Source organism: Oncorhynchus keta, chromosome 30 (assembly GCF_023373465.1).
Source record: "Oncorhynchus keta strain PuntledgeMale-10-30-2019 chromosome 30, Oket_V2, whole genome shotgun sequence".
NCBI classification, from domain to species: Eukaryota; Metazoa; Chordata; class Actinopteri; order Salmoniformes; family Salmonidae; genus Oncorhynchus; species Oncorhynchus keta.
The window spans coordinates 10,135,945-10,160,950 of record NC_068450.1 but is presented as its reverse complement, the minus strand read 5'-3'; the positions used below and the strand labels follow the sequence as shown (position 1 = coordinate 10,160,950).

The window sequence follows — 25,006 nt, the reverse complement described above, 5'->3', positions numbered from 1 at the left end:
CTGACAGGGTGGGGTGATGACTGACTGACTGACAGGGTGGGGTGATGACTGACTGACTGACAGGGTGGGGTGATGACTGACTGACTGACAGGGTGGGGTGATGACTGACTGACAGGGTGGGGTGATGACTGACTGACTGGCTGTCTGACTGACTGACAGGGTGGGGTGATGACTGACTGACTGACAGGGTGGGGTGATGACTGTCTGACTGACAGGGTGGGGTGGTGATGTGTATTTTGGTGGAATCTGCACAGCCTCATGGTTGTCGGCCAAGCTGCCCCTCACTGTGACTGATGAGGAGGGACAAGGTTGAAGAGGAGACTGAAGTCACAGCTGTACCCCCCCACCACTGTTCATCACTGCAGTGCAGGCAGAGTGGAGCCCTAGATTACACCAGTCACCCTGCCTATAGCTCATCAGAGGTGCGAGGGGAAAGCTGCAGGGTAAATAATCAGTCAAGACTACCTTAACCTTCATAGTCGTTGCTGGAGAATGAACGTTAGAGTGGAATTAATTAAATGTTAAAAAGAAACTTGTAGACCATACAGGGGAGATCCCAAATGTGTCAGAAGGATATTTCCTTTTCCCATTCCAATAGAGAACCTGCTAAATCAATTAGAAGGCTTCCCCACAGTGAGTCCCAGTCATGATCAGTGTAATTTCCTCTCATGCCGGCACATTCGAAGCTTCAGGCAATTCTCTGCTATTTTCTCCCTGTTTTTCACTGTTGCTGTGCCACCACATTAGCAGGGATGGTGGTAGATTGAGGAGGTGTGCTCCTTTGTTAGCCCTACAGAGAATGCCTTAGCAGTTCTAATGTTCTAACATTCTAATGATCTAAAGAATGACTCAGCAGTTCAAACATTATAATGTTCTAAAGAATGCCTTCTAATGTTCTAACATTCCAATGTTCTAAAGAATGCCTTTTAACATTCTAATGTTCTAAAGAATGCCTTTAAACGTTCTAACATTCTAATGTTCTAAAGAAGGCCTTCTAACATTCTAATGTTCGAAAGAATGCCTTCTAACATTCTAATATTCTAAAGAATGCCTTAGCAGTTCAAACATTCTAATGTTCTAAAGAATGCCTTTAAACGTTCTAACATTCTAATGTTCTAAAGAATGCCTTAGCAGTTCAAACATTCTAATGTTCTAAAGAATGCCTTCTAACGTTCTAACATTGTAATGTTCTAAAGAATGCCTTTAAACATTCTAACATTCTAATGTTCTAAAGAATGCCTTCTAACATTCTAATGTTCTAAAGAATGCCTTCTAACATTCTAATGTTCTAAAGAATGCCTTTAAACGTTCTAACATTCTAATGTTCTAAATAATGCCTTCTAACATTCTAATGTTCTAAAGAATGCCTTCTAATATTTTAATGTTCTAAAGAATGCCATCGAACATTCTAATGTTCTAAAGAATGCCATCGAACATTCTAATGTTCTAAAGAAGGCCTTCTAACATTCTAATGTTCTAAAGAATGCCATCTGACATTCTAATGTTCTAAAGAATGCCTTCTAACATTCTAATGTTCTAAAGAATGCCTTAGCAGTTCAAACGTTCTAATGTTCTAAAGAATGCCTTCTATCGTTCTAACATTCTAATGTTCTAAAAAATGCCTTCTAACATTCTAATGTTCTAAAGAATGCCTTTAAACGTTCTAACATTCTCATTCTAATGTTCTAAAGAATGCCTTCTAACATTCTAATGTTCTAAAGAATGCCTTAGCAGTTCAAACATTCTAATGTTCTAAAGAATGCCTTCTAACGTTCTAACATTCTAATGTTCTAAAGAATGCCTACTAACATTCGAATGTTCTAAAGAATGCCTTCTAATATTCTAATGTTCTAAAGAATGCCATCGAACATTCTAATGTTCTAAAGAATGCCATCTAACATTCTAATGTTCTAAAGAATGCCTTCTAACATTCTAATGTTCTAAAGAATGCCATCTGACATTCTAATGTTCTAAAGAATGCCTTCTAACATTCTAATGTTCTAAAGAATGCCTTCTAACGTTCTAACATTCTAATGTTCTAAAGAATGCCTACTAACATTCTAATGTTCTAAAGAATGACTTCTAACATTCTAATGTTCTAAAGAATGCCTTCTAACATTCTAATGTTCTAAAGAATGCCATCTAACATTCTAATGTTCTAAAGAATGCCTTTAAACGTTCTAACATTCGAATGTTCTAAAGAATGCCTTCTAACATTCTAATGTTCTAAAGAATGCCATCTAACATTCTAATGTTCTAAAGAATGCCTTTAAACGTTCTAACATTCGAATGTTCTAAAGAATGCCTTCCAACATTCTAATGTTCTAAAGAATGCCTTCTATCGTTCTAACATTCTAATGTTCTAAAGAATGGCTTCTAACATTCTAATATTCTAAAGAATGCCTTTGCAGTTCTACAATTCTATAAACACTATTTTTGAAGTTCTAATTATATAAAGAATATCTTTACCATTCTAATTGTATAAAGGATATCTTTACCATTCTAATTGTATAAAGGATATCTTTACCATTCTAATTGTATAAAGGATATCTTTACCATTCTAATTGTATAAAGGATATCTTTACCATTCTAATTGTATAAAGGATATCTTTACCATTCTAATTGTATAAAGGATATCTTTACCATTCTAATTGTATAAATAATATCTTTACCATTATAATTGTATAAAGGATATCTTTACCATTCTAATTGTATAAAGAATATCTTTACCATTCTAATTGTATAAAGGATATCTTTACCATTCTAATTGTATAAAGAATATCTTTACCATTCTAATTGTATAAAGGATATCTTTACCATTCTAATTGTATAAAGAATATCTTTACCATTCTAATTGTATAAAGAATATCTTTACCATTCTAATTGTATAAAGGATATCTTTACCATTGTAATTGTATAAACAATATCTTTACCATTCTAATTGTATAAAGAATATCTTTACCATTTTAATTCTATATAATATATTAGCAGTTCTAAAGTTCCACTGTTTTTACTGTATATCTTATAAACAACCATCATTCTCGGAGCTCTGATGAAGACGTTTCTTAGTCTTTGTACAGACGTTCATTATTAAGAAATGACCTGCCGGCCTGTTTATTTCATGAATGGGATTCATGTATTTGGCTGGCAGGGATGGGAGAAGGACTGCTTGAATGAGTGAGTCTACCACTCACACTACAATACAGTGTTGACCTGACAGCCATGACTAACCTCTGAATCTATCTCACATTGTTCCATCCCATGACAATAGGCCTCTCGCCTCACACTAGTCATATGATTAACATTATACATTATGTAAAGTCATGTATTTTCCTCTTGATATGCAAAGACGGGGTACATTAGGGGCGGCAGGGTAGCCTAGTGGTTAGAGTGTAGAGGTGGCAGGGTAGCCTAGTGGTTAGAGTGTAGAGGTGGCAGGGTAGCCTAGTGGTTAGAGTGTAGAGGTGGCAGGGTAGCCTAGTGGTTAGAGTGTAGAGGTGGCAGGGTAGCCTAGTGGTTAGAGTGTAGAGGTGGCAGGGTAGCCTAGTGGTTAGAGTGTAGAGGTGGCAGGGTGGCTGAGTGGTTAGAGTGTAGAGGTGGCAGGGTAGCCTAGTGGTTAGAGTGTAGAGGTGGCAGGGTAGCCTAGTGGTTAGAGTGTAGAGGTGGCAGGGTAGCCTAGTGGTTAGAGTGTAGAGGTGGCAGGGTAGCCTAGTGGTTAGAGTGTAGAGGAGGCAGGGTAGCCTAGTGGTTAGAGTGTAGAGGCGGCAGGGGGGCCTAGTGGTTAGAGTGTAGAGGCGGCAGGGTAGCCTAGTGGTTAGAGTGTAGAGGTGGCAGGGTAGCCTTGTGGTTAGAGCGTAGAGGTGGCAGGGTGGCCTAGTGGTTAGAGTGTAGAGGTGGCAGGGTGGCCTAGTGGTTAGAGTGTAGAGGTGGCAGGGTAGCCTAGTGGTTAGAGCGTAGAGGTGGTAGGGTGGCCTAGTGGTTAGAGTGTAGAGGTGGCAGGGTAGCCTAGTGGTTAGAGCGTAGAGGTGGCAGGGTAGCCTAGTGGTTAGAGTGTAGAGGTGGCAGGGTAGCCTAGTGGTTCGAGCGTTGGGCTAGTAATTAAGAAGTAAAACACTGTTAGCTTTCATATCCGACCCTATTTAGACTCACTAGCATGAACACTGCTATTGTGCTACTTGTATTAGTGCTCTTGACAAGCCCACTGAGGCTGAGCGGATCCTGTAGTGAACACTTTCTCTGGCCGTTGTACTATAACGGTGATGGAGGGTTCTATTACAGCAGTGGATCACAATACACACAACACTCGAGTTTCATATATCAAAGTAACTGCGATATAGTAGGTTTAGCTGAGAGCAGAACTCTTACAGGTGCCAGACAAGACCAGCACATCATACGATCTGTAGTGATGTTATCGCTGTGAATTGAGACGGCGGCTTAAAAAACAACATTCATACAAAGCCTCTGAACATCAAACAGTTTAATAAAGCAAAGAAAAAGGCGTTGTTGTTGTTGTTTTTGATGTTGTTGTTGTTTTTGTTGTTGTTTTTTGTTGTTGTTGTTGTTGTTGTTGTTGCAGTGAACATCGTCAGCGAAGTGAGTATTGTGAAAAGACGTTATATAGTCTAACTGTATGAGCAGATGTGGTTTTGCAACTCCAGCAGGCTGAATAATTCATGCTTAGTCACAGCAAACACTCCTGGATTCAGTACTTCATACACTGAGATATCATACTCATGGAAATCACATGTAATATACCTGTAAAAAGGCACAGCAATTCTGGGGCCAAAACATCATGTTAAACATGGACCCAGAGTAGCAGTCCCATTGTAGTTAGTTAACGTGAAATATTTTCAGAGTATCAAAGCATGTATGATAGATAGATAATCAGAATCAAATCCCTTCAAATGTCTTCAGAAACTAATCTCAGTGTAATGTATGGAAACTGGTTGTTTGTGGGAGTGGTTTCTCATGCAGAACATTGGATTCATATTTTTGTCTTATTATTATAGACCCCCACAATTACGGAATTGTGGGGGTAATATTCCAACATATATATATATATATATATTTATACCATATTTATATATATATATATATTTACCATATGTGAAGTATTATACCACCTCAGATAAGGATGTACTGATAATAATTGTAGTATTAATACTAGAGCAGAAAAGATGATAAAATAAAGGAACTCTCATCAAAATGATGAAGACTTCTTTCAAACGCTCCAACATAAATTTGGTGTGTTGCCACAACGGTGGCTCTACCATTGAACAAGATGGTTTGGACTGAGTCATCATAACGTGGCTGTATTGCTGACCACAGTTCAATAAGGAAACCTCTGACATGTATCTTTATGGGGGTTTCCATATAGGGAAACTTTTTAACATGTTGAGCAACACACTGCTTTTACCACCAAAACAGACATTCAGGACATTGAGATGGTTGTGACGTGTTGTTTTTTACAGGAATGTAGCCAGCCGTAAACAACTTCATTGTAGCCACATCCTGTAAATATATTGAGGATATGTGAATATCGTAACAGCTTAAATTCAATATTTTAAGGTTTAAAAGTGTGAAGTGTTTAATTAAGGTGCAAAAAGTGTTCAAATTGGTAAAAAAATATATATTAAAAAACAGTTAATAAGTGTGTTTAATGTGTGAAAATGACCTCACTTGAAAAATGTATTCAAAGAACCAACACATTTTAATCAGAATTATTAGAATTAAAGGTGTAATATATATATTGATATTATATAGATTTCATTGTTTAACTACACTGTCCTCTCTTTTACGATCCTGACTGGAATATGTTATTTCTGGTGGTGCTTGGCTACATTCCTGTTTTATCCCACTGTGTCTTGGTGGCTGCTCCTACCTTTGAAATTAGGTCTGATTCTTGCATCGTAACCCGAAACTTTGCCCATGAGTTTGTCCAGGAACTCAGAGGGAGGCATTGGGGAGGCAGCTTTTCGAGCAGCTGCTTCTTTAGAGGCTGCCAAGCTAGAGACAGAAGAGAGAAAAGAAAAGTAGGGAGAGAGAGAGAGAGAGACAGAGAGAGAGAGAGAGAGAGAGAGAGAGAGAGAGAGAGAGAGAGAGAGAGAGAGAGAGAGAGAGAGAGAGAGATATGGGTGCACAACTGAGATTTAAAATGGTGAGTTGTTGTCATACATAGCATCATTCTTAGAGTAATCCCATCCAACAAGTATTTTCTGTTGAGGGATGCTACCATTACTGGTTCCCTTCCCTTGTCCATTTGTTATATAATGTGCCTCAATATGAGGTAGGAACTATGTTACCTGTCTTCCAAATGAATACAGCAGTTTGATCAGCTCCATGTAATGTAGGAGCTTTGGGGGGAACTTTTAGGAAGTATCCACTTGGTGAGTTATATGCTCAGAGGACAATCAATAATATTGATTGTCCATTAAGTTGTTGATATTTGACTCCTTCACATCGTAGCCTACAACACAAGCATTTCGCTACACCCGTAATATTATCTGCTAAATATGTGTAGGTGACCAATAACATTTGATTTGATATAAACACAGAACATACATCATGTTTATTGGATAATTTCTAAATGTCTCATCTACATTAATTTTTTTATGTTCTTTTCTTTTTATATCCATCAACAAAATAATATGAACATTTCCTACACAGAATAAAAGCAAGATTTTACATAACCACAGATACCTGTAACCTCACAATCCCTTTCCTGTGATGACAGGATAATAAAACAATCAACGCTTTTGAAAATACCACAAACATACCAATTTATAGCTCCAAAAAGAAAGCTGAAAACAGAAAATATGTTAATTACTTCTCCATTTGTTCGGAGAATTTGCATATCCTGCATATCCAGAATGAACCATCTTGTGGATAATAAGGGATGACAGATAATGACCAGGGTGGCATTCCCTTTAATGTCTCATGCAAGCAGTCCAGGGCCCGGCCAGGGGGCCTGGTCCACCCTTACTTACCTCCTTTCCCTTCCAAGTAAAATACTGAAATACTGATTATTTATTTGACGGAGACGAGCGCCGACAGAAAGACAAATCAATCCCAGTTAAAGCGTCAGAATGAGTAAAACAGCGCCCCCTATCTGTCTCGGTATGTGTAGACAATGTATCTGACGCCGTCTGGAACGAAAGAGTACGTCATGTGATACTATTTCTGACCAGACAGCATCAGATACATGGGATACATATAGACTGGCGCTGTTTCTCTGGGATTATATACAGATATCCGGTTTCAGCCTTTTACCAATTGGAAAGGAAAGTTGGCGTGGACATAGTGCATTATTAGAATGACGGATTGCCTTAAATTAAATTGATGTTGAGCCAAAATGATATAATTACTCCTGTCTAAATAAAATCCTTAAAAACACTTCCCCGGGGAGCATGACTATGCCACATTGGATCATTAGCATGACTTAGCCACATTGGATTATTAGCATGACTTAGCCACATTGGATTATTAGCATGACTCAGCCACATTGGATCATTAGCATGACTTAGCCACATTGGATCATTAGTATGACTTAGCCACATTGGATCATTAGCATGACTTAGCCACATTGGATCATTAGCATGACTCAGCCACATTGGATCATTAGCATGACTTAGCCACATTGGATCATTAGTATGACTTAGCCACATTGGATCATTAGCATGACTTAGCCACATTGGATCATTAGCATGACTTAGCCACATTGGATCCTTAGCTTCCCCGGGGAGCATGACTTAGCCACATTGGATCCTTAGCATGACTTAGCCACATTGGATCATTAGCATGACTTAGCCACATTGGATCATTAGCATGACTTAGCCACATTGGATCATTAGCATGACTTAGCCACATTGGATCCTTAGCTTCCCCGGGGAGCATGACTTAGCCACATTGGATCCTTAGCATTACTTAGCCACATTGGATCATTAGCATGACTTAGCCACATTGGATCCTTAGCATGACTTAGCCACATTGGATCATTAGCATGACTTAGCCACATTGGATCATTAGCATGACTTAGCCACATTGGATCCTTAGCATTACTTAGCCACATTGGATCATTAGCATGACTTAGCCACATTGGATCCTTAGCATGACTTAGCCACATTGGATCATTAGCATGACTTAGCCACATTGGATCCTTAGCATGACTTAGCCACATTGGATCATTAGCATGACTTAGCCACATTGGATCATTAGCATGACTTAGCCACATTGGATCATTAGCTTCTATTCATTTTTTTTTGCTGTGGACTGTTTCAAATCACAAGTGTGGGAAGCCTGTAATTTGGGTAGTGCACGTGGCGATTGGTCGAGCTGATTGATTTGCGGCTGTCAGTGACAAACATCTAAAATATGTGTGAACATCATGTATCTTGAGTAGAATGTAAAATATTGAGACAGGAAGAAGGGGAGGGAGGTGTGGTGAAAATATGGTGTGTCTCCAGAATGCTGTATAGGAAAGTACCCGTTTGTCAATGTCTTGTTTCGGATCGACTTAAACTCGCCACGTAGATCACATCTTTTTTTCTTCGCCTCACACAACTCAACAAAGTCTGTTTTTTAAACATCCATTGCAAATGATAGTTCCTGAGAATATGAAAAATCTTTCCAACACTCCTGGCCTCAATAATCACCAGACTCGATGTGAAAGAACCAAATATCATGATCTGATGATCCCATATATCCTGTGGAAACGTCACAAAGAAACAGCTTTCTATGCCAAACTGGCGCAGGAAACGTCGAGGGCAGGAAACAGGCTAGTTGATACAAGTTCGTTAGCAACAGGATCGGGCCCGACACTGTGATAATTTGATACAAATGTCGAACTTCTCTTGCAATAGCTCAAGTCAAAACAGATAGAAAGAGGAGCAGTCAGGTGGAGAAGAGAGATGAATGTGATTGGAAGAACCTGAAATTTCATCAGGATATTTTCTATTGTTTTTATTTTGTCGGCTTTAGGCCTATGGTTAAGGATGGAAGTTACAGGCCTACTGCTGCATTGCCCTATAGGGTATCTCTGAGTTCTATGCTCATGTCTTCAGCCGCCAATGGAACACAGTGTATCTATCAATGTGTCCAAATGGCAGAGGCTAGTGCTCTTGCTATAGTTGAATTGTAACTTTTTGATTTTACTTCAGATTTTTATGATAAACCACGTGATAATGATTTGGGAAAACAAATTGAAATGAAACTGTTCCACGAAAATGTACATATATAAATATTCATAACTGGCACGCAGATAAGTAGAAATGGTAGGATAAATTGTAAGTTTCCCCAAACTTGAAGCTCACGAGCTGCCTATGATCTTTACTAATACAATCATTTAAAAAATGTGCCCTCCTCTGGAATTCAAATGCCCTTCCAACTGATGCCTCGGGTCTGATTGCAGCCTTCTGAAACTGAGATGGTAAATTAAAGAAAATATCCAATAAACACCACCGCAAAATACAACTCAAATCTATGTGTGATTGTGATCACAACACCAAAGACCAGGCTTATGTTTTATACCACTGTGATCATTAACGCAACAACATATGACATATTTTGTCATGTCAGCGCAAAAGGTCATTCTACACATATGAACCAACTGCCCCCATCAGTAGACTAACATATGAACCAACTGCCCCCCCATCACTAGACTAACATATGAACCAACTGCCCCCATTAGTAGACTAACATATGAACCAACTGCCCCCCCATCAGTAGACTAACATATTAACCAACTGCCCCCATCAGTAGACTAACATATTAACCAACTGCCCCCATCAGTAGACTAACATATGAACCAACATCAGTATAACATATGAACCAACTGCCCCCATCAGTAGACTAACATATGAACCAACTGCCCCCATCAGTAGACTAACATATTAACCAACTGCCCCCATCAGTAGACTAACATATGAACCAACTGCCCCCATCAGTAGACTAACATATTAACCAACTGCCCCCATCAGTAGACTAACATATTAACCAACTGCCCCCATCAGTAGACTAACATATGAACCAACTGCCCCCATCAGTAGACTAACATATGAACCAACTGCCCCCATCAGTAGACTAACATATGAACCAACTGCCCCCATCAGTAGACTAACATATGAACCAACTGCCCCCATCAGTAGACTAACATATGAACCAACTGCCCCCATCAGTAGACTAACATATGAACCAACTGCCCCCCATCCAGTAGACTAACATATGAACCAACTGCCCCCCATCAGTAGACTAACATATGAACCAACTGCCCCCATCAGTAGACTAACATATGAACCAACTGCCCCCCATCAGTAGACTAACATATGAACCAACTGCCCCCATCAGTAGACTAACATATGAACCAACTGCCCCCATCAGTAGACTAACATATGAACCAACTGCCCCCCCATCAGTAGACTAACATATGAACCAACTGCCCCCCCATCAGTAGACTAACTAACATATGAACCAACTGCCCCCATTCAGTAGACTAACATATGAACCAACTGCCCCCATCAGTGAACCAAGACTAACATATGAACCAACTGCCCCCATCAGTAGACTAACATATGAACCAACTGCCCCCATCAGTAGACTAACATATGAACCAACTGCCCCCATCAGTAGACTAACATATGAACCAACTGCCCCCATCAGTAGACTAACATATGAACCAACTGCCCCCATCAGTAGACTAACATATGAACCAACTGCCCCCATCAGTAGACTAACATATGAACCAACTGCCCCCATCCCCCATTAGTAGACTAACATATGAACCAACTGCCCCCATTAGTAGACTAACATATGAACCAACTGCCCCCATCAGTAGACTAACATATGCCCCCATCAGTAGACTAACATAAACAACTGCCCCCCCCATCAGTAGACTAACATATGAACCAACTGCCCCCCCCATCAGTAGACTAACATATGAACCAACTGCCCCCATCAGTAGACTAACATATGAACCAACTGCCCCCCCCATCAGTAGACTAACATATGAACCAACTGCCCCCATCAGTAGACTAACATATGAACCAACTGCCCCCCATCAGTAGACTAACATATGAACCAACTGCCCCCATCAGTAGACTAACATATGAACCAACTGCCCCCATCAGTAGACTAACATATGAACCAACTGCCCCCATCAGTAGACTAACATATGAACCAACTGCCCCCATCAGTAGACTAACATATGAACCAACTGCCCCCATCAGTAGACTAACATATGAACCAACTGCCCCCCCATCAGTAGACTAACATATGAACCAACTGCCCCCATCAGTAGACTAACATATGAACCAACTGCCCCCATCAGTAGACTAACATATGAACCAACTGCCCCCATCAGTAGACTAACATATGAACCAGACTAACATGAACCAACTGCCCCCATCAGTAGACTAACATATGAACCAACTGCCCCCATCAGTAGACTAACATATGAACCAACTGCCCCCATCAGTAGACTAACATATGAACCAACTGCCCCCATCAGTAGACTAACATATGAACCAACTGCCCCCATCAGTAGACTAACATATGAACCAACTGCCCCCATCAGTAGACTAACATATTAACCAACTGCCCCCATTAGTAGACTAACATATGAACCAACTGCCCCCATCAGTAGACTAACATATTAACCAACTGCCCCCATTAGTAGACTAACATATGAACCAACTGCCCCCATCAGTAGACTAACATATTAACCAACTGCCCCCATCAGTAGACTAACATATTAACCAACTGCCCCCATCAGTAGACTAACATATTAACCAACTGCCCCCATCAGTAGACTAACATATTAACCAACTGCCCCCATCAGTAGACTAACATATTAACCAACTAGACTAACATATTAACCAACTGCCCCCATCAGTAGACTAACATATTAACCAACTGACCCCATCAGTAGACTAACATATTAACCAACTGCCCCCATCAGTAGACTAACATATTAACCAACTGCCCCCATCAGTAGACTAACATATTAACCAACTGCCCCCATCAGTAGACTAACATATTAACCAACTGCCCCATCAGTAGACTAACATATTAACCAACTGCCCCCATCAGTAGACTAACATATTAACCAACTGCCCCCAACACTAGACTAACATATTAACCAACTGCCCCCATCACTAGACTAACATATTAACCAACTGCCCCCATCAGTAGACTAACATATTAACCAACTGCCCCCATCAGTAGACTAACATATTAACCAACTGCCCCCATCAGTAGACTAACATATTAACCAACTGCCCCCATCAGTAGACTAACATATTAACCAACTGCCCCCATCAGTAGACTAACATATTAACCAACTGCCCCCATCAGTAGACTAACATATTAACCAACTGACCCCATCAGTAGACTAACATATTAACCAACTGCCCCCATCAGTAGACTAACATATTAACCAACTGCCCCCATCAGTAGACTAACATATCAGTCAGACTAACATATTAACTGCCCCCATCAGTAGACAACTTAACCAACCCCATCAGTAGACTAACATATTAACCAACTGCCCCCATCAGTAGACTAACATATTAACCAACTGCCCCCATCAGTAGACTAACATATTAACCAACTGACCCCATCAGTAGACTAACATATTAACCAACTGCCCCCATCAGTAGACTAACATATTAACCAACTGCCCCCATCAGTAGACTAACATATTAACCAACTGCCCCCATCAGTAGACTAACATATTAACCAACTGCCCCCATCAGTAGACTAACATATTAACCAACTGCCCCCATCAGTAGACTAACATATTAACCAACTGACCCCATCAGTAGACTAACATATTAACCAACTGCCCCCATCAGTAGACTAACATATTAACCAACTGACCCCATCAGTAGACTAACATATTAACCAACTGACCCCATCAGTAGACTAAACAGAATACAGATCACACAAGGATGGACATAGAACACTGAAGTACTGTAAATGAGGAAAGTTGCTGTCTCTCCATACTGCTACCAGTCTGTGTGTGGGTGGGCCACCCTAACTGCCAGGTCACTGGCCAGGCTGTGCTGCTGCTTTACTGTCACATGGGCAGGCACCAACTACCCCAGAGGCTGCTGCTGGGGTCAGCCAAGCACTACTCTCTCTACTCTCTATGCATCAGGCTTCATAGAACTCACTCATTGAAATGGCATGTGAAGGCTAAAGGGTATACTACAATGGTACCCTATAGTGCACTGCTTTTGACCAGTGGTGCACTATATAGGAGGGAATACTGTGCCATTTTGGATGCATTCCTAGATTTTCAATGGTTCCTCGCTATTGTTTACGCTTTTGTTTGCGGTTTTGCTGCTGTGTCGTTTTTTGTAAAAGTGCCATTGGAAAGGCACATACAGTATGTTGTTCACTGCCAAAAAAGTTGATTCTATATTCACACTGATGACTGGACAGTGTTGATAACTGTTAACACTATCAGTGTTGCAGGTCTAATTTTCAACATTAGGTGACGATTGTGACAGCCAAAAGCAGCCCTGGTGGGTTAACCGATACCCGGAAGCCCTGGTGGGTTAACTGATACCCGGAAGCCCTGGTGGGCTAACTGATACCCGGAAGCCCTGGTGGGTTAACTGATACCCTGAAGCCCTGGTGGGTTAACTGATACCCGGAAGCCCTTGTGGGTTAACTGATACCCTGAAGCCCTTGTAGGTTAACTGATACCCTGAAGCCCTTGTGGGTTAACTGATACCCTGAAGCCCTTGTGGGTTAACTGATACCCTGAAGCCCTTGTGGGTTAACTGATACCCTGAAGCCCTTGTGGGTTAACTGATAACCTGAAGCCCTTGTGGGTTAACTGATACCCTGAAGCCCTTGTGGGTTAACTGATGCCCTGGTGGCCCTAGAACCCTGATACCCTGAACCTATCTGCAGACCAACCAGTTTCTGTCAAGTCTGACAAATCACTGTGTCTCTTCCATCGATGCTGGCATTATGGTTCATTGATGGAATGTTCCTAAGAGTTACACTTCTTTACTAACCATTAATATCAATCCATACCAAGACAGACAAGTCTAGAATCCATAGCCTAGAATTCTAGAATTCTTCGAATACTATTAGAATTCTAGAACTTTGAAATCTAGAATGTTTTGCATGGAATTTTCTTTCAGCAGAAAATGCAGTGTATCAAGGATTATTCTAATACCAGTTAATTACCACACAACACGGTGGAATCCTATCATAATCACCTAAAATGCAATAGTCGGCTGTGACCACGAGGTTAGTACTAGGGATCAAGCGCTGCAAATAAACTATTGTTAGGACACACACAATACAGATAATAGCATGATCTAACGCTATGTTAAAAAGCTTTTAAATTTAGTATTGAACAAACACCCTCGAACTGACGACACAATCAGATTAGTCATAGAGAGATTAGACAGAGTCCTCTACAGAGATGATTGCCTTAGACAGCTGGCATGGGCCCATGCTGTGGGCCACGCAGGAATCTGTTTGACAGTGTGAAATTAGGGGACCGGCACACTCTTTCTCCTTACATTATTATGGGGTTTGGTATAATAGAGGGAAATAATCGATGAGGAATGTGTAGCATCGCTACCACACTAAATCACAACATCTATGGAGGTTAATCCCACACAAAACCACAGGAATTTGGACCAAGAAAATCTGGGACCAACACACTCTTTCTCCTTACATCATCGGAGCCCTTCGGTTTGAAAAAATAATCTATGAATGTAGGATAGACCCCTAAAACACTAAATCACATAATCAATAGGCCTAGAAGTCAATCCCACTCAAAACTACAGGAATCAGGATTCTACACCCATGGGGGGTATCAACAAGATCATCTATGATTTCCTTCCCTCCGACTGGGCTTCTCCCTTCCCGAGTGACTTGTTCCTGGGTTTTGCGTGATCAAAGTTTAGATTTACTTTTATAATTATTTCTGATCAATGCTTGCTTGGCCAGGCCACGGCCAACTGTGGAGAGACTTGGTCCGCGTGGCCTGTGCTGAGGCAGCAGTAAAAAACAGCTGACTCCCAGCACCAGAGAGAATAATATGCAAACAGTCTCTGAGCTCTGCATACTTTAATGTGGAGCACCAATCATTAGCGCTAAGTGTACCTCATTATGTTCTTAATAAAGCCTCTGAAGACCACAATCCTGATTGATCTCATCCTGGCTTTTCTGAAATAATCAAAGCCCGACCAAAGCCTTCATCCCCTCCCAGTCCCTGGCACAGAAAGGACGGAAGGACGGACGGACGGGGGGGCGCGTCTTGTTCTCCTTTTCAAACTGTTAACGTAATGTCTGTTAATAAACCAAGAATCATCATAAACATATATTTAAAAACAAAACATTACACAAAACGAATGACGAACGTGCGCAGCATAAGGTCATGCATGTGTCTTTAAGGGGTGTTATTGTGTTGAGCTGAAAAGAGAAAAAAAAGATCAAAAAGTGAAACATGACATGAATTAATGCTCCGTACAATGTCAGCATGCAGTACAGTACAGCATGCTGTGTGGAACAACATATTGGACATGCATGGGAACTGGTATTATTGTGTGGACAATTGAAAGATGTCCGTGAATTCAGAGCTACGAATTCCTCCATTTCTTTCTCCGTGACTGAGTAGAAAGAGAGGTGAGGCCATTGATGTTATTTATAGTGCTATCTGTCTTTGTCTATGTTGATAAATAGTGTATTATCATACATCAAGATTTGGAAGTAAACCTGGCTAAAATGTGTGATTGTAAGGGATCGTGAACTCCACTGAGCTCGTTGATAGTTTTTAAAAAAAATATTAGAGGCTTATGCATTTATAAGTAAATATATCCATCTTTCCCACCCATCTGTTCTGACAATGCATGTAGTACATCCTATCGGACCTGAAAACAAGTGACTGCCATCCCCATCACCATCACAATGAACGTGACATGGTTGACGGAACAGCATGGTGTAAATATGATTTACGAAGACATGGGGTTCAAATCTGTGATGAAATTAGGTTTTTCAAGGACTAATTCTATATAGGTGATTGGATACAACTGGTTCTGTGGTGTCTGTGCATGTAAGCAGCGCCACTGTTTTCTGCTGTTCAAGGCCATCTCAAGGTTATGTTTCATGAGTAGGGTCGCAAAGCTACTGGAGGTTACAGGAATCTTTAGTAATTTGGGTAATTAACAGAAAATCTTTGGTAATTTATACTTGAATAGCTTTGAAAAATATATTAATATATATATTACAAATTTTATACATCTGTGTCCAAACTGTCAATGTGTTTCTGGTGGACGGACCACATAGTTCAAGACAAGACGGCCTAATTAATGGAGAAAAAGCGTCTAATCGACAATAGCATTATTTTCAATGAACTCTGCAACTCTTCCTACTATTGACGTTTTTCACAATGAGTTTGAGGCCTAAACATTGACAACTAGTTTACAACGACATGGTAAAATCAATAAAACGGTGTTTAAAAATATATAAAGGATATTTACTAAAATAGTGGTTTATATTTAGGATAATGTTTTACAGCTTTGTCTCTCTCTTTCTTTCTTTAATTTGTTCCGTATATTTTACATGTAATAAGGCCACACAGAGGGCCAGAGATAATTACAGACACCTGTGATAATCTGAAGTACCCAAAAAGGGACACAATATGTCTTGTGCTAGATTACATAACATCTTTGAAAGATACCGAAATTCCCGTCGTTTACTGGTAACATATACCCACCCTTTGCAACCCTATTCATGAGCCTATAGGCCAGGTGATACTGGGGGGGAAACATGAAATAATCCATTATAAATTAGCTTTACATTTTCCAGTTCAATTTAGAAAAGCATTGTATGAAATAGAAAAATCCGTAGAAGTCACTTCAACACATTTTTTCCTAAATAGATTATTCCATATTCCAATTTTGCTATGGAAAACTGTGCATGTATTTGGTTGATTTAACTATTCAACTGAGAGGAATACGTCCCAAACATACGTGTCATGGTGTCAAAGATGGCATAAAATACAAGATAATAAAAAAATAAAAAATAAAAACACCACACAGCCACATTCTACACTGTTGAGACTAGCCTTTTTCTGCACAAATGTGAGGTACTCATTTTAGTGTTAGGCCTTTAATTGAATTTAAATCAGTGAATATTTATTCTCGAGAGACTATGTGTGGACACATTTGCTGCATACATACTCTCCAGTGATGGTCTGGGACTCTTGTTAATGGATTAGGGCCACATGTTCACTTCCACACAGTGGTGTGCTACGTTGCAGAAAGCAATGTATTTCCTGTTTAGTGTGCGCTATACAGTGTATTTCCTGTTTAGTGTGCGCTATATAGTGTATATCCTGTTTAGTGTGCGCTATACGGTGTATTTCCTGTTTAGTGTGCGCTATATAGTGTATATCCTGTCTCATAAGGGCTATACGGTGTATTTCCTGTTTAGTGTGCGCTATATAGTGTATATCCTGTCTCATAAGGGCTATACAGTGTATATATATCCTGTCTCATAAGGGCTACGGTGTATATCCTGTTTAGTGTGCGCTATATAGTGTATATCCTGTCTCATATACGGTGTATTTCCTGTTTAGTGTGCGCTATATAGTGTATATCCTGTCTCATAAGGGCTATACGGTGTATTTCCTGTTTAGTGTGCGCTATATAGTGTATATCCTGTCTCATAAGGGCTATACAGTGTATATATATCCTGTCTCATAAGGGCTATATGGTGTATATACTGTCTCATAAGGGCTATATGGTGTATTTCCTGTTTAGTGTGCGCTATATAGTGTATATCCTGTCTCATAAGGGCTATACGGTGTATTTCCTGTTTAGTGTGCGCTATATAGTGTATATACTGTCTCATAAGGGCTATATGGTGTATTTCCTGTTTAGTGTGCGCTATATAGTGTATATCCTGTCTCATAAGGGCTATACGGTGTATTTCCTGTTTAGTGTGCGCTATATAGTGTATATCCTGTCTCATAAGGGCTATACGGTGTATTTCCTGTTTAGTGTGCGCTATATAGTGTATATCCTGTCTCATAAGGGCTATACGGTGTATTTCCTGTGTAATATACGGTGCAATAGAATGTGTTTTGAATTATTGAAATGCTCAATTTCCTCCCACTGTTTTCATGTCTGGTGGCAAAAGGAAATAGGGCATTTTGATTGAACAAACCCTAGTATTCGCAGATGTTTTGCAAATGAACATAGACTTTGATTAGGTAATTACATGTTTTCATTTGCTGTGTTAAATGCATACTTTATCTGATAGTCGTTCATTAAACGAGCGCGCAACTTTTCACATGGGCCACAAACTAACCCTGACGACCTGACGAAGATCCGTTTCGAATCTAAACCTTGTCAATAAATCAGTGAATTGGGAGCTTTAACAGAGTATGGCCCTTCTTGTTATATACTAGTATTCTATATTAGCCCACAGCACGTATGCTTTTATGGATGTGCGTATGACCACAAAAGTTTCCACAAACTAACCCTAAAATTAATAGAAATTCAGAAAGAAATGTGCAATTTATATGAATGAATATGTTTGTATATACAGTGATGTATATAATGTGCATTCATCAGGCTGTTTTGACATTGACAAAGTAATCAATTATTGGTAATAAGTAATAAGTCTGCATTTGAAATGAGGTCTGGAGGTCTAGGTTGAGACTGGGAAAGAGATATCAATTAAGCAGAACTGCAGAGTTCAGCAGTGAGAGCTGAGGCTGCAAAATCCTGATTCTACTTCATTAGCTAAACACGCTGGCCAGAATGCTAAATGAACACTGTCTGTCTGCAAGGAATGTACATGGAATCCAATGGACTATAGAATATAATATAGAATGTAAAGTAGTCTAAAAAAGAACTCTGATGATTCATTTGATTCTAGAATGTAGGACGTAATGTTGATTAGGCATGCAATGCACAACACCATACACAGACAAAGAGCAATGTTTGGGCCAATGAGAGAGAAGCTGTTCTCTGAACAGAATACCTGCCTCCCCTCCAATGTGAACATTGGAGATATCCTTGTTCACATTTACAGATAATAATACACTTCATGTATGAGGATCACGAGCTTGATAGTAGTCGTTACATTCATACAAAGACAATCATGTCAAAACTAGAATATTCCTACTGGTCAGGGTGGATATACTGTGTGGTTACTGGGAGAAAACAAAACAGTCATCATCCAGCATATGTACAGTTTATATCCTGTTAAATATACAAGTATTAAAAAACAGGATTTGTCCATTTCAATCACAATAGTTGAATACTATTAGCCTAAGACTGTAACATATAGTGGGCTGGCCCCATGAGAGAAATGAAGACAGACACAAGACATTTCTCTTCTCAGTGAGTAGGTGATGGATAGCCCTACACACCAACAACAACAAAACGTCCCTGATATGTGTGTGAGAGTGTGAGAGTGTGCACTCAGTTCCTTTACTCTGACTTGCCTGTTGATAACATATGCCTCATCAGAGTTGACAACATTTAGCGTTTGATGACCACTAGTGTTCGCTGTTATAGCACCCGCTGTCTCTCTCACACACATCTTAATGTAATGTAGTGTGTCACTTAATGTAACTCACTCACAATAGAGGAATGATTAGGAATACGTAAATATATAATAAAGCCTACGCAACTTTGATAATCGTGTGATTAAACCTAATCAATTGTCTGTGTTGATGTATTTCTATTCAGACTTTTGTCCATGCATGCTAAGCTATGGTAGGATACATTCTGACCACCGTACAGCCCACAAGATATCAATGAAATTGTATTTAACACATTAAGAATGCACTGTAAAGTCAATAAGTAATGTTCCTTACCTGAAAAATACTATTGTTTCCCACAAATAGATCCCGACAGCGTTTATTCGTAACATTTTTGCCGGTCTCATTCGGGCTACCTACAGCTCCAGGAGCACCAATAGGAGTAGAATTACAATTCCTTGAATGATTTCGGACCTCCAAGGTAGGCAATTCTTCTGTTGCTTTTTTTTTCAGATTCCAGAGTCACAAGAAAACCACAAGATTTTCATAACCGCCCAGGCCATGAAACCGTCTTCCTTAGACCGCCGTTACTGATTCGGATAACCCAAATAATGAGTATTTTTTCAGGACCACGGACAGCAGCAGACCCGGTTTGCGGGATTTCACTCAGCCCAGGTTATTGTTGCTTTGAGGGTACAGCACGTTAAACTACGATACCACAGATATTTCCGACCTTTATTCTTTGCGATCCTAAACGGCAATTAGGGTTGTGTTACAAGGGGAATTTGTGAATTTGAACATTGCCTCCTTCAGTGATAAATGTGAGAATGTATGTGCTCTGCGTCTCAATGAATGTCTCAATCTCAGGAGAGGTTTAACTACGTGGTTGTATATCCCTTACGCATAGAACAGTGGCGGAATTCCACAGTTGTTACACGAAATATATACATACGTAGTCAGTGTTTTTTTTCTTTACGCTTTCTCTTATATGCATCCCAAAAACAGAGGTGTTGCTTTCAAGCCACACGTAGTTGTAGTTACCCCTGAGGTGCTGACTGATGTTTTTCTGCAGGTACTCTCTGTGTCTCGGTAGTTGACTCCCAGGGGCGAGTTGGAACTGCTGCAGAGAGCTACTTCCATTGTCCGGTCAAGTTCGGGACTCACAACTCGTTTTCGTCTTCTTGCATTTAAATTCCTCGCAACAATGTCAAAATGAGTGAAATCGGGATGTGACTAGCCTCTTCTTCCATTGCCTCCCATAACCCAGCGCTCTCACGTCAGACCAACACTGTATTTCCTGCTGCAGTCATTTACTAAACTCAAAAAAAGCACCTCTCCTTTGAACACACGCCCACATAACGTTGTTATTGGTCTACATGTTGCTCCAACTAGTTAGGCTACGGCTCGGATTGGAGAGAGGGCTTGTCATCTGGAGAGTTTTAATGTCCCGCGCATTGGTATGGAACTAGAGAATAGTCCATGATTAATCAAATGTTAAATTATCATATTTCTATAAACTTTTTAATTTCGTTAACTGTAGCTGTATTTCACCCCGGGTCTACACTGGTTGACATGTTAAAATGTTCTAAATCAAATCACATTTTATTGGTCACATAACCATGGTTAGCAGATATTATTGCGAGTGTAGCGAAATGCTTGTGACAGACTATACAATTATTATGTAATTATTCTTTTTTTCCCTTTTTGATGGGAATTTGTCAACCGGCATGAAGTATTTTCATTTTTATTTAAATGTTCTTGTGGGTTACTTTTTGATTGACAAGTGAGCGTTGCAAGGGCGGCAAAAAAAGGAAGCAGAAAGAAAGTATTTTGTTCAATATCATGCTTCGTTGCCTCCACTTGTATTTTCTGTTTGATCCGTGTTGTATAATCGATATTGTTTTCCCTCCATGCAGACATTTATTAAAGAGAGGCTCTCTCCCCCTCTGTCTCTGCAGTAGCTGTATTTCATCGGCACCGCTGTCCACATTGTCCATTGAAACGTGATTCGGTTTTTAATGCAGCTCTCTTTCGGGAACGCAGTCACTAAAATATCACGTGGCACACGGACGGTTGAGAAAGAATGGAATACGCACGATTAGAATACGGATGGATATATGGGTGCTTTTGTTCGTTCTCATCCACAGTATTCAACAGGAATCCGCCTCGTCCTATTGAGGAAACAGATACGTGTTTGCATCGTTTATCTCAAATAGAGACTCTAGCTCGTAGCTAAAGTGAGTCGAGGACTTGTATAATTGAATACTCTTCAGTCGACCACCTGGATGATATCAATGAAATAAATGCTTTGCTGTGAGTTTTCGAAAATACAACATTTCTCATTTGGGCTCCTAAATATGACATTACGTAATGGTTGTGTTTCATCCTTTTTGAGTGCACTAATGACCATTACCCAAGAAGTTATCTAAGAAAATAAACAAATTAAGAAAATATCTGAGCTGAAATATAATTAGCTCTTGCTCTGAAAGGATAAACAACAGTTGGCCATATTATCCCATAACAATGACATTAAATAAGCTTTTTTAGATATTTTTAAGGGCTCCTTAAATCATGCCCTTAGGCCAGGGGTTCTCAAACGTTTTGAGGCTGGAGAGCCCTTTTGTGATAGAAAATTCACCAGGGACCCCCTCATAATCAGAACACACCTTGAGTGAGATCAAATGGCATAGTTCTACTATGCCTTAATAATTAGTGGATGGCTGGAGGAACCAAGTCTCTGGCCCTAGGAAGGAACATTTTAAAGGTCCGCCTCTTGGCATCGGAGAGAAAATGTAGCAGTTTTCAAGAAAATTTCATGTAATTTTACAGATTTTGTCGTCATGGGGCAGAAACATTTTTGTTGTTGTTGCAGCTTAAAACTAATATCCTACAATACTACACATTTTGCCACGAGACAGAGAGAAAATATTAAATTACAGTCCATTTATGTCAACAACAAAACATATAGACATTTTTGGAGAACACAAGAAGTATTGAGTTGAAAAGAGAATTGTGCAGTACTGTGCAAACCAATATCCCTGTAAAATGCTGACCAGACTGGACACATCGCGTGCGCGAGCGTTGCAAAAATAAATGCTATTCAATCATTGCACCCACACTGCTATCGCGGGCGTCAGCGAACATCTGTGTAGCGGGGAGCTAAAATGGAAATTGGTTCTATTTGTGATGCTCAATTCGTTGCAAGTCCAGCCTCTCCCATCTCCTCATTGGTTTTTAGGAGCATATACCCACGTGGGTGATTGAAAGATGACCTTAGGTCCACACTCCAGTAGGTTCTATAAAGTTGGCTGCCAACCGCCATATGAAGTCAAAGAAGAAAAAGAAGGCTGAAGGAAGGAGGAGAGATGACGAGAAACGAATTCGGTTTACAGTTTTATCTGTGGATTAGTTGTCGGAGACCTCAGGTAAAATAACAACCCAATATTTATATACCAGGACAAATTAGCTAGCAACAGAAAGCTAGCTAGCTAAATTGCCATAAATGTTTAATGCTTTTTGACCTGTCCCCAAATTAATTGGTTCAGAGTTTGTTTTGATATTTCAACCTGCGTGTCCTGATCGTTTTGGTGTGGGTGAACAAAATCAACTTGCGCGTGACACCATTCCCAGACTGGACACGCGGGAACGCCAGCGTGCGCTATTGTGCACAAATTGATTTTGTCTCCCCACACCAAATGCGATCACGGCACGCAGGTTAAAATATCAAAACACACTCTGAACCAACTATATTAATTTGGGGACAGGTCGAAAAGCATGAAACATTTATGGCAATTTAGCTAGCTAGCTTGCAGTTGCTAGCTATTTTGTCCTATTTAGCTAGCTTGCTGTTGCTAGCTCATTTGTCCTGGGATATAAATGTTGAGTTGTTATTTTACCTGAAATGCACAAGGTCCTCTACTCCGACAGTTAATCCACACATAAAACGATCAACCAAATTGTTTCTAGTCATCCCTCCTTCTTCCCGGCTTTTTCTTCTTGGCGATTGGCATCTAACTTTCATAGTATTACCACAACAACAGACCAACCTCAGTTAATCTTTCAATGACCCACGTGGGTATAACCAATGAGGAGATGACATGTGGGTATCTGCTTCTATAAACCAATGCGGAGATGGGAGAGGCAGGACTTGCACGGCGTTCAGCGTCACAAACAGAACAGACTTCTATTTTAGTGCCTTGGAAACGCAGACGCTCATTGGCGCGAGTGAACAGTGTGGGTGTAATTATTGAATAACATGTATGTGTACATTTATTTTGTGATGCGAGCAGTGTGGTCAGTATGTAAGCCTCCCAGGCCCACGCTGCTCAGGGTTAAGAAATTGCAGATAAATAATTTTAGGGTCGTTCTACCAATTCCACCAAGATTTCACCAAATATTAACATTCTCTCATAAAGAGCACATTGTCAACTTCATAAAAAAACATGTATTCCCACCTCAAGAGGTTAAATACATAAACTATATTAAGTGCCTATTAAGTGCAAAATAAGGCAACAGGGTTGACAATATTTTCTGTAATCAACCATAAATCCAATTATGATAGAGGGAACTGAAGCTTGTTGTGTGCAACAGGAAGTGGCAATTGAATGCAAGCTTAACAAAAAATATTACATTGTTAAAACATTTCTAGCCTGTCTGTCTATGGGCAAAAAGGGTTGCCTTGTTATGCTCAGCCCACTCAGTCTTCCACCACAAAACACCAGGAAATGGCCAAAAAGACTAGGACCAGCTCACATGCTTTTACTCTGTGAATTGACTATTAGATGTTCAATGTTTCCTTAAAAAACATTTTATTTTTAAAATAAATCGTTTCATCCTATTAAAACAAGAGTTCAGTTCACATAACATGGTTGACCCATAAAATGAGAGACTGACATAAATGAATCACTATTTACATATAATAAATAATAATCTTTGAGAAATGACTTTGTCAAAGCAACTAAATAACTAGGACTTTACAGTGACGGTGAAACTTTTGGGGATTTTGTTAAAATTTTGTTAAAATATTGTTAACATTTTGTTAACATTTTTGGCCGATTAAGTTCAAATCTTCCTAGAGGTAACACAGGGTTGACGGAGGGACATGTCAAAATGCTTGTGTTTTGCCATTTTAGTAAGCCGTTATTCACATTAAAAAAGTCTTATTTATTGAATTCTCCAATGTGGCCTATATTAAAGGGCACCTCATTTAATATAACAGGCTTTTAAAATTCAATATTGGTGCACTAAAATATCAAAGGGCACATTGTGGGAAAACCCATTACATTGTATTGTATTACATCCTCTATACATATTTCATGGCTCCCTTGGCCAAAATGAGTTTCATCTGTTAGCGTTACTCATGAAAAAAATATTAAATGATTTTTTATTTTTTATATGAGTGTACAAAACATTAAGAACACCTTCCTTTACCACCGTATAGAATAGATTATAAACTGGGTGGTTTGAACCCTGAATGCTGATTGGCTG

At 39.8% G+C, this 25,006-nt stretch overlaps 1 protein-coding gene across 3 annotated transcripts in view; it reads right to left on the bottom strand.

The window, feature by feature from the left end:
- Positions 1-20,812, bottom strand: part of glra1 (glycine receptor, alpha 1) — a 109,703-nt gene extending 88,891 nt beyond the window's left edge. For 2 of the 3 annotated variants that reach the window (XM_052487532.1, XM_052487533.1), the window contains exons 1-2: positions 19,856-20,812; positions 5,882-6,006 (exon numbers count right to left, since the gene is read on the bottom strand). In XM_052487532.1, coding sequence (XP_052343492.1) covers positions 5,882-6,006; positions 19,856-19,926 — 196 coding nt within the window. In that variant the 5' untranslated portion in view covers positions 19,927-20,812. The remainder of the gene's footprint in view (positions 1-5,881; positions 6,007-19,855) is intronic. The other variant, XM_052487534.1, reaches the window with a different exon arrangement.
- Positions 20,813-25,006: the final 4,194 nt, after the last annotated feature.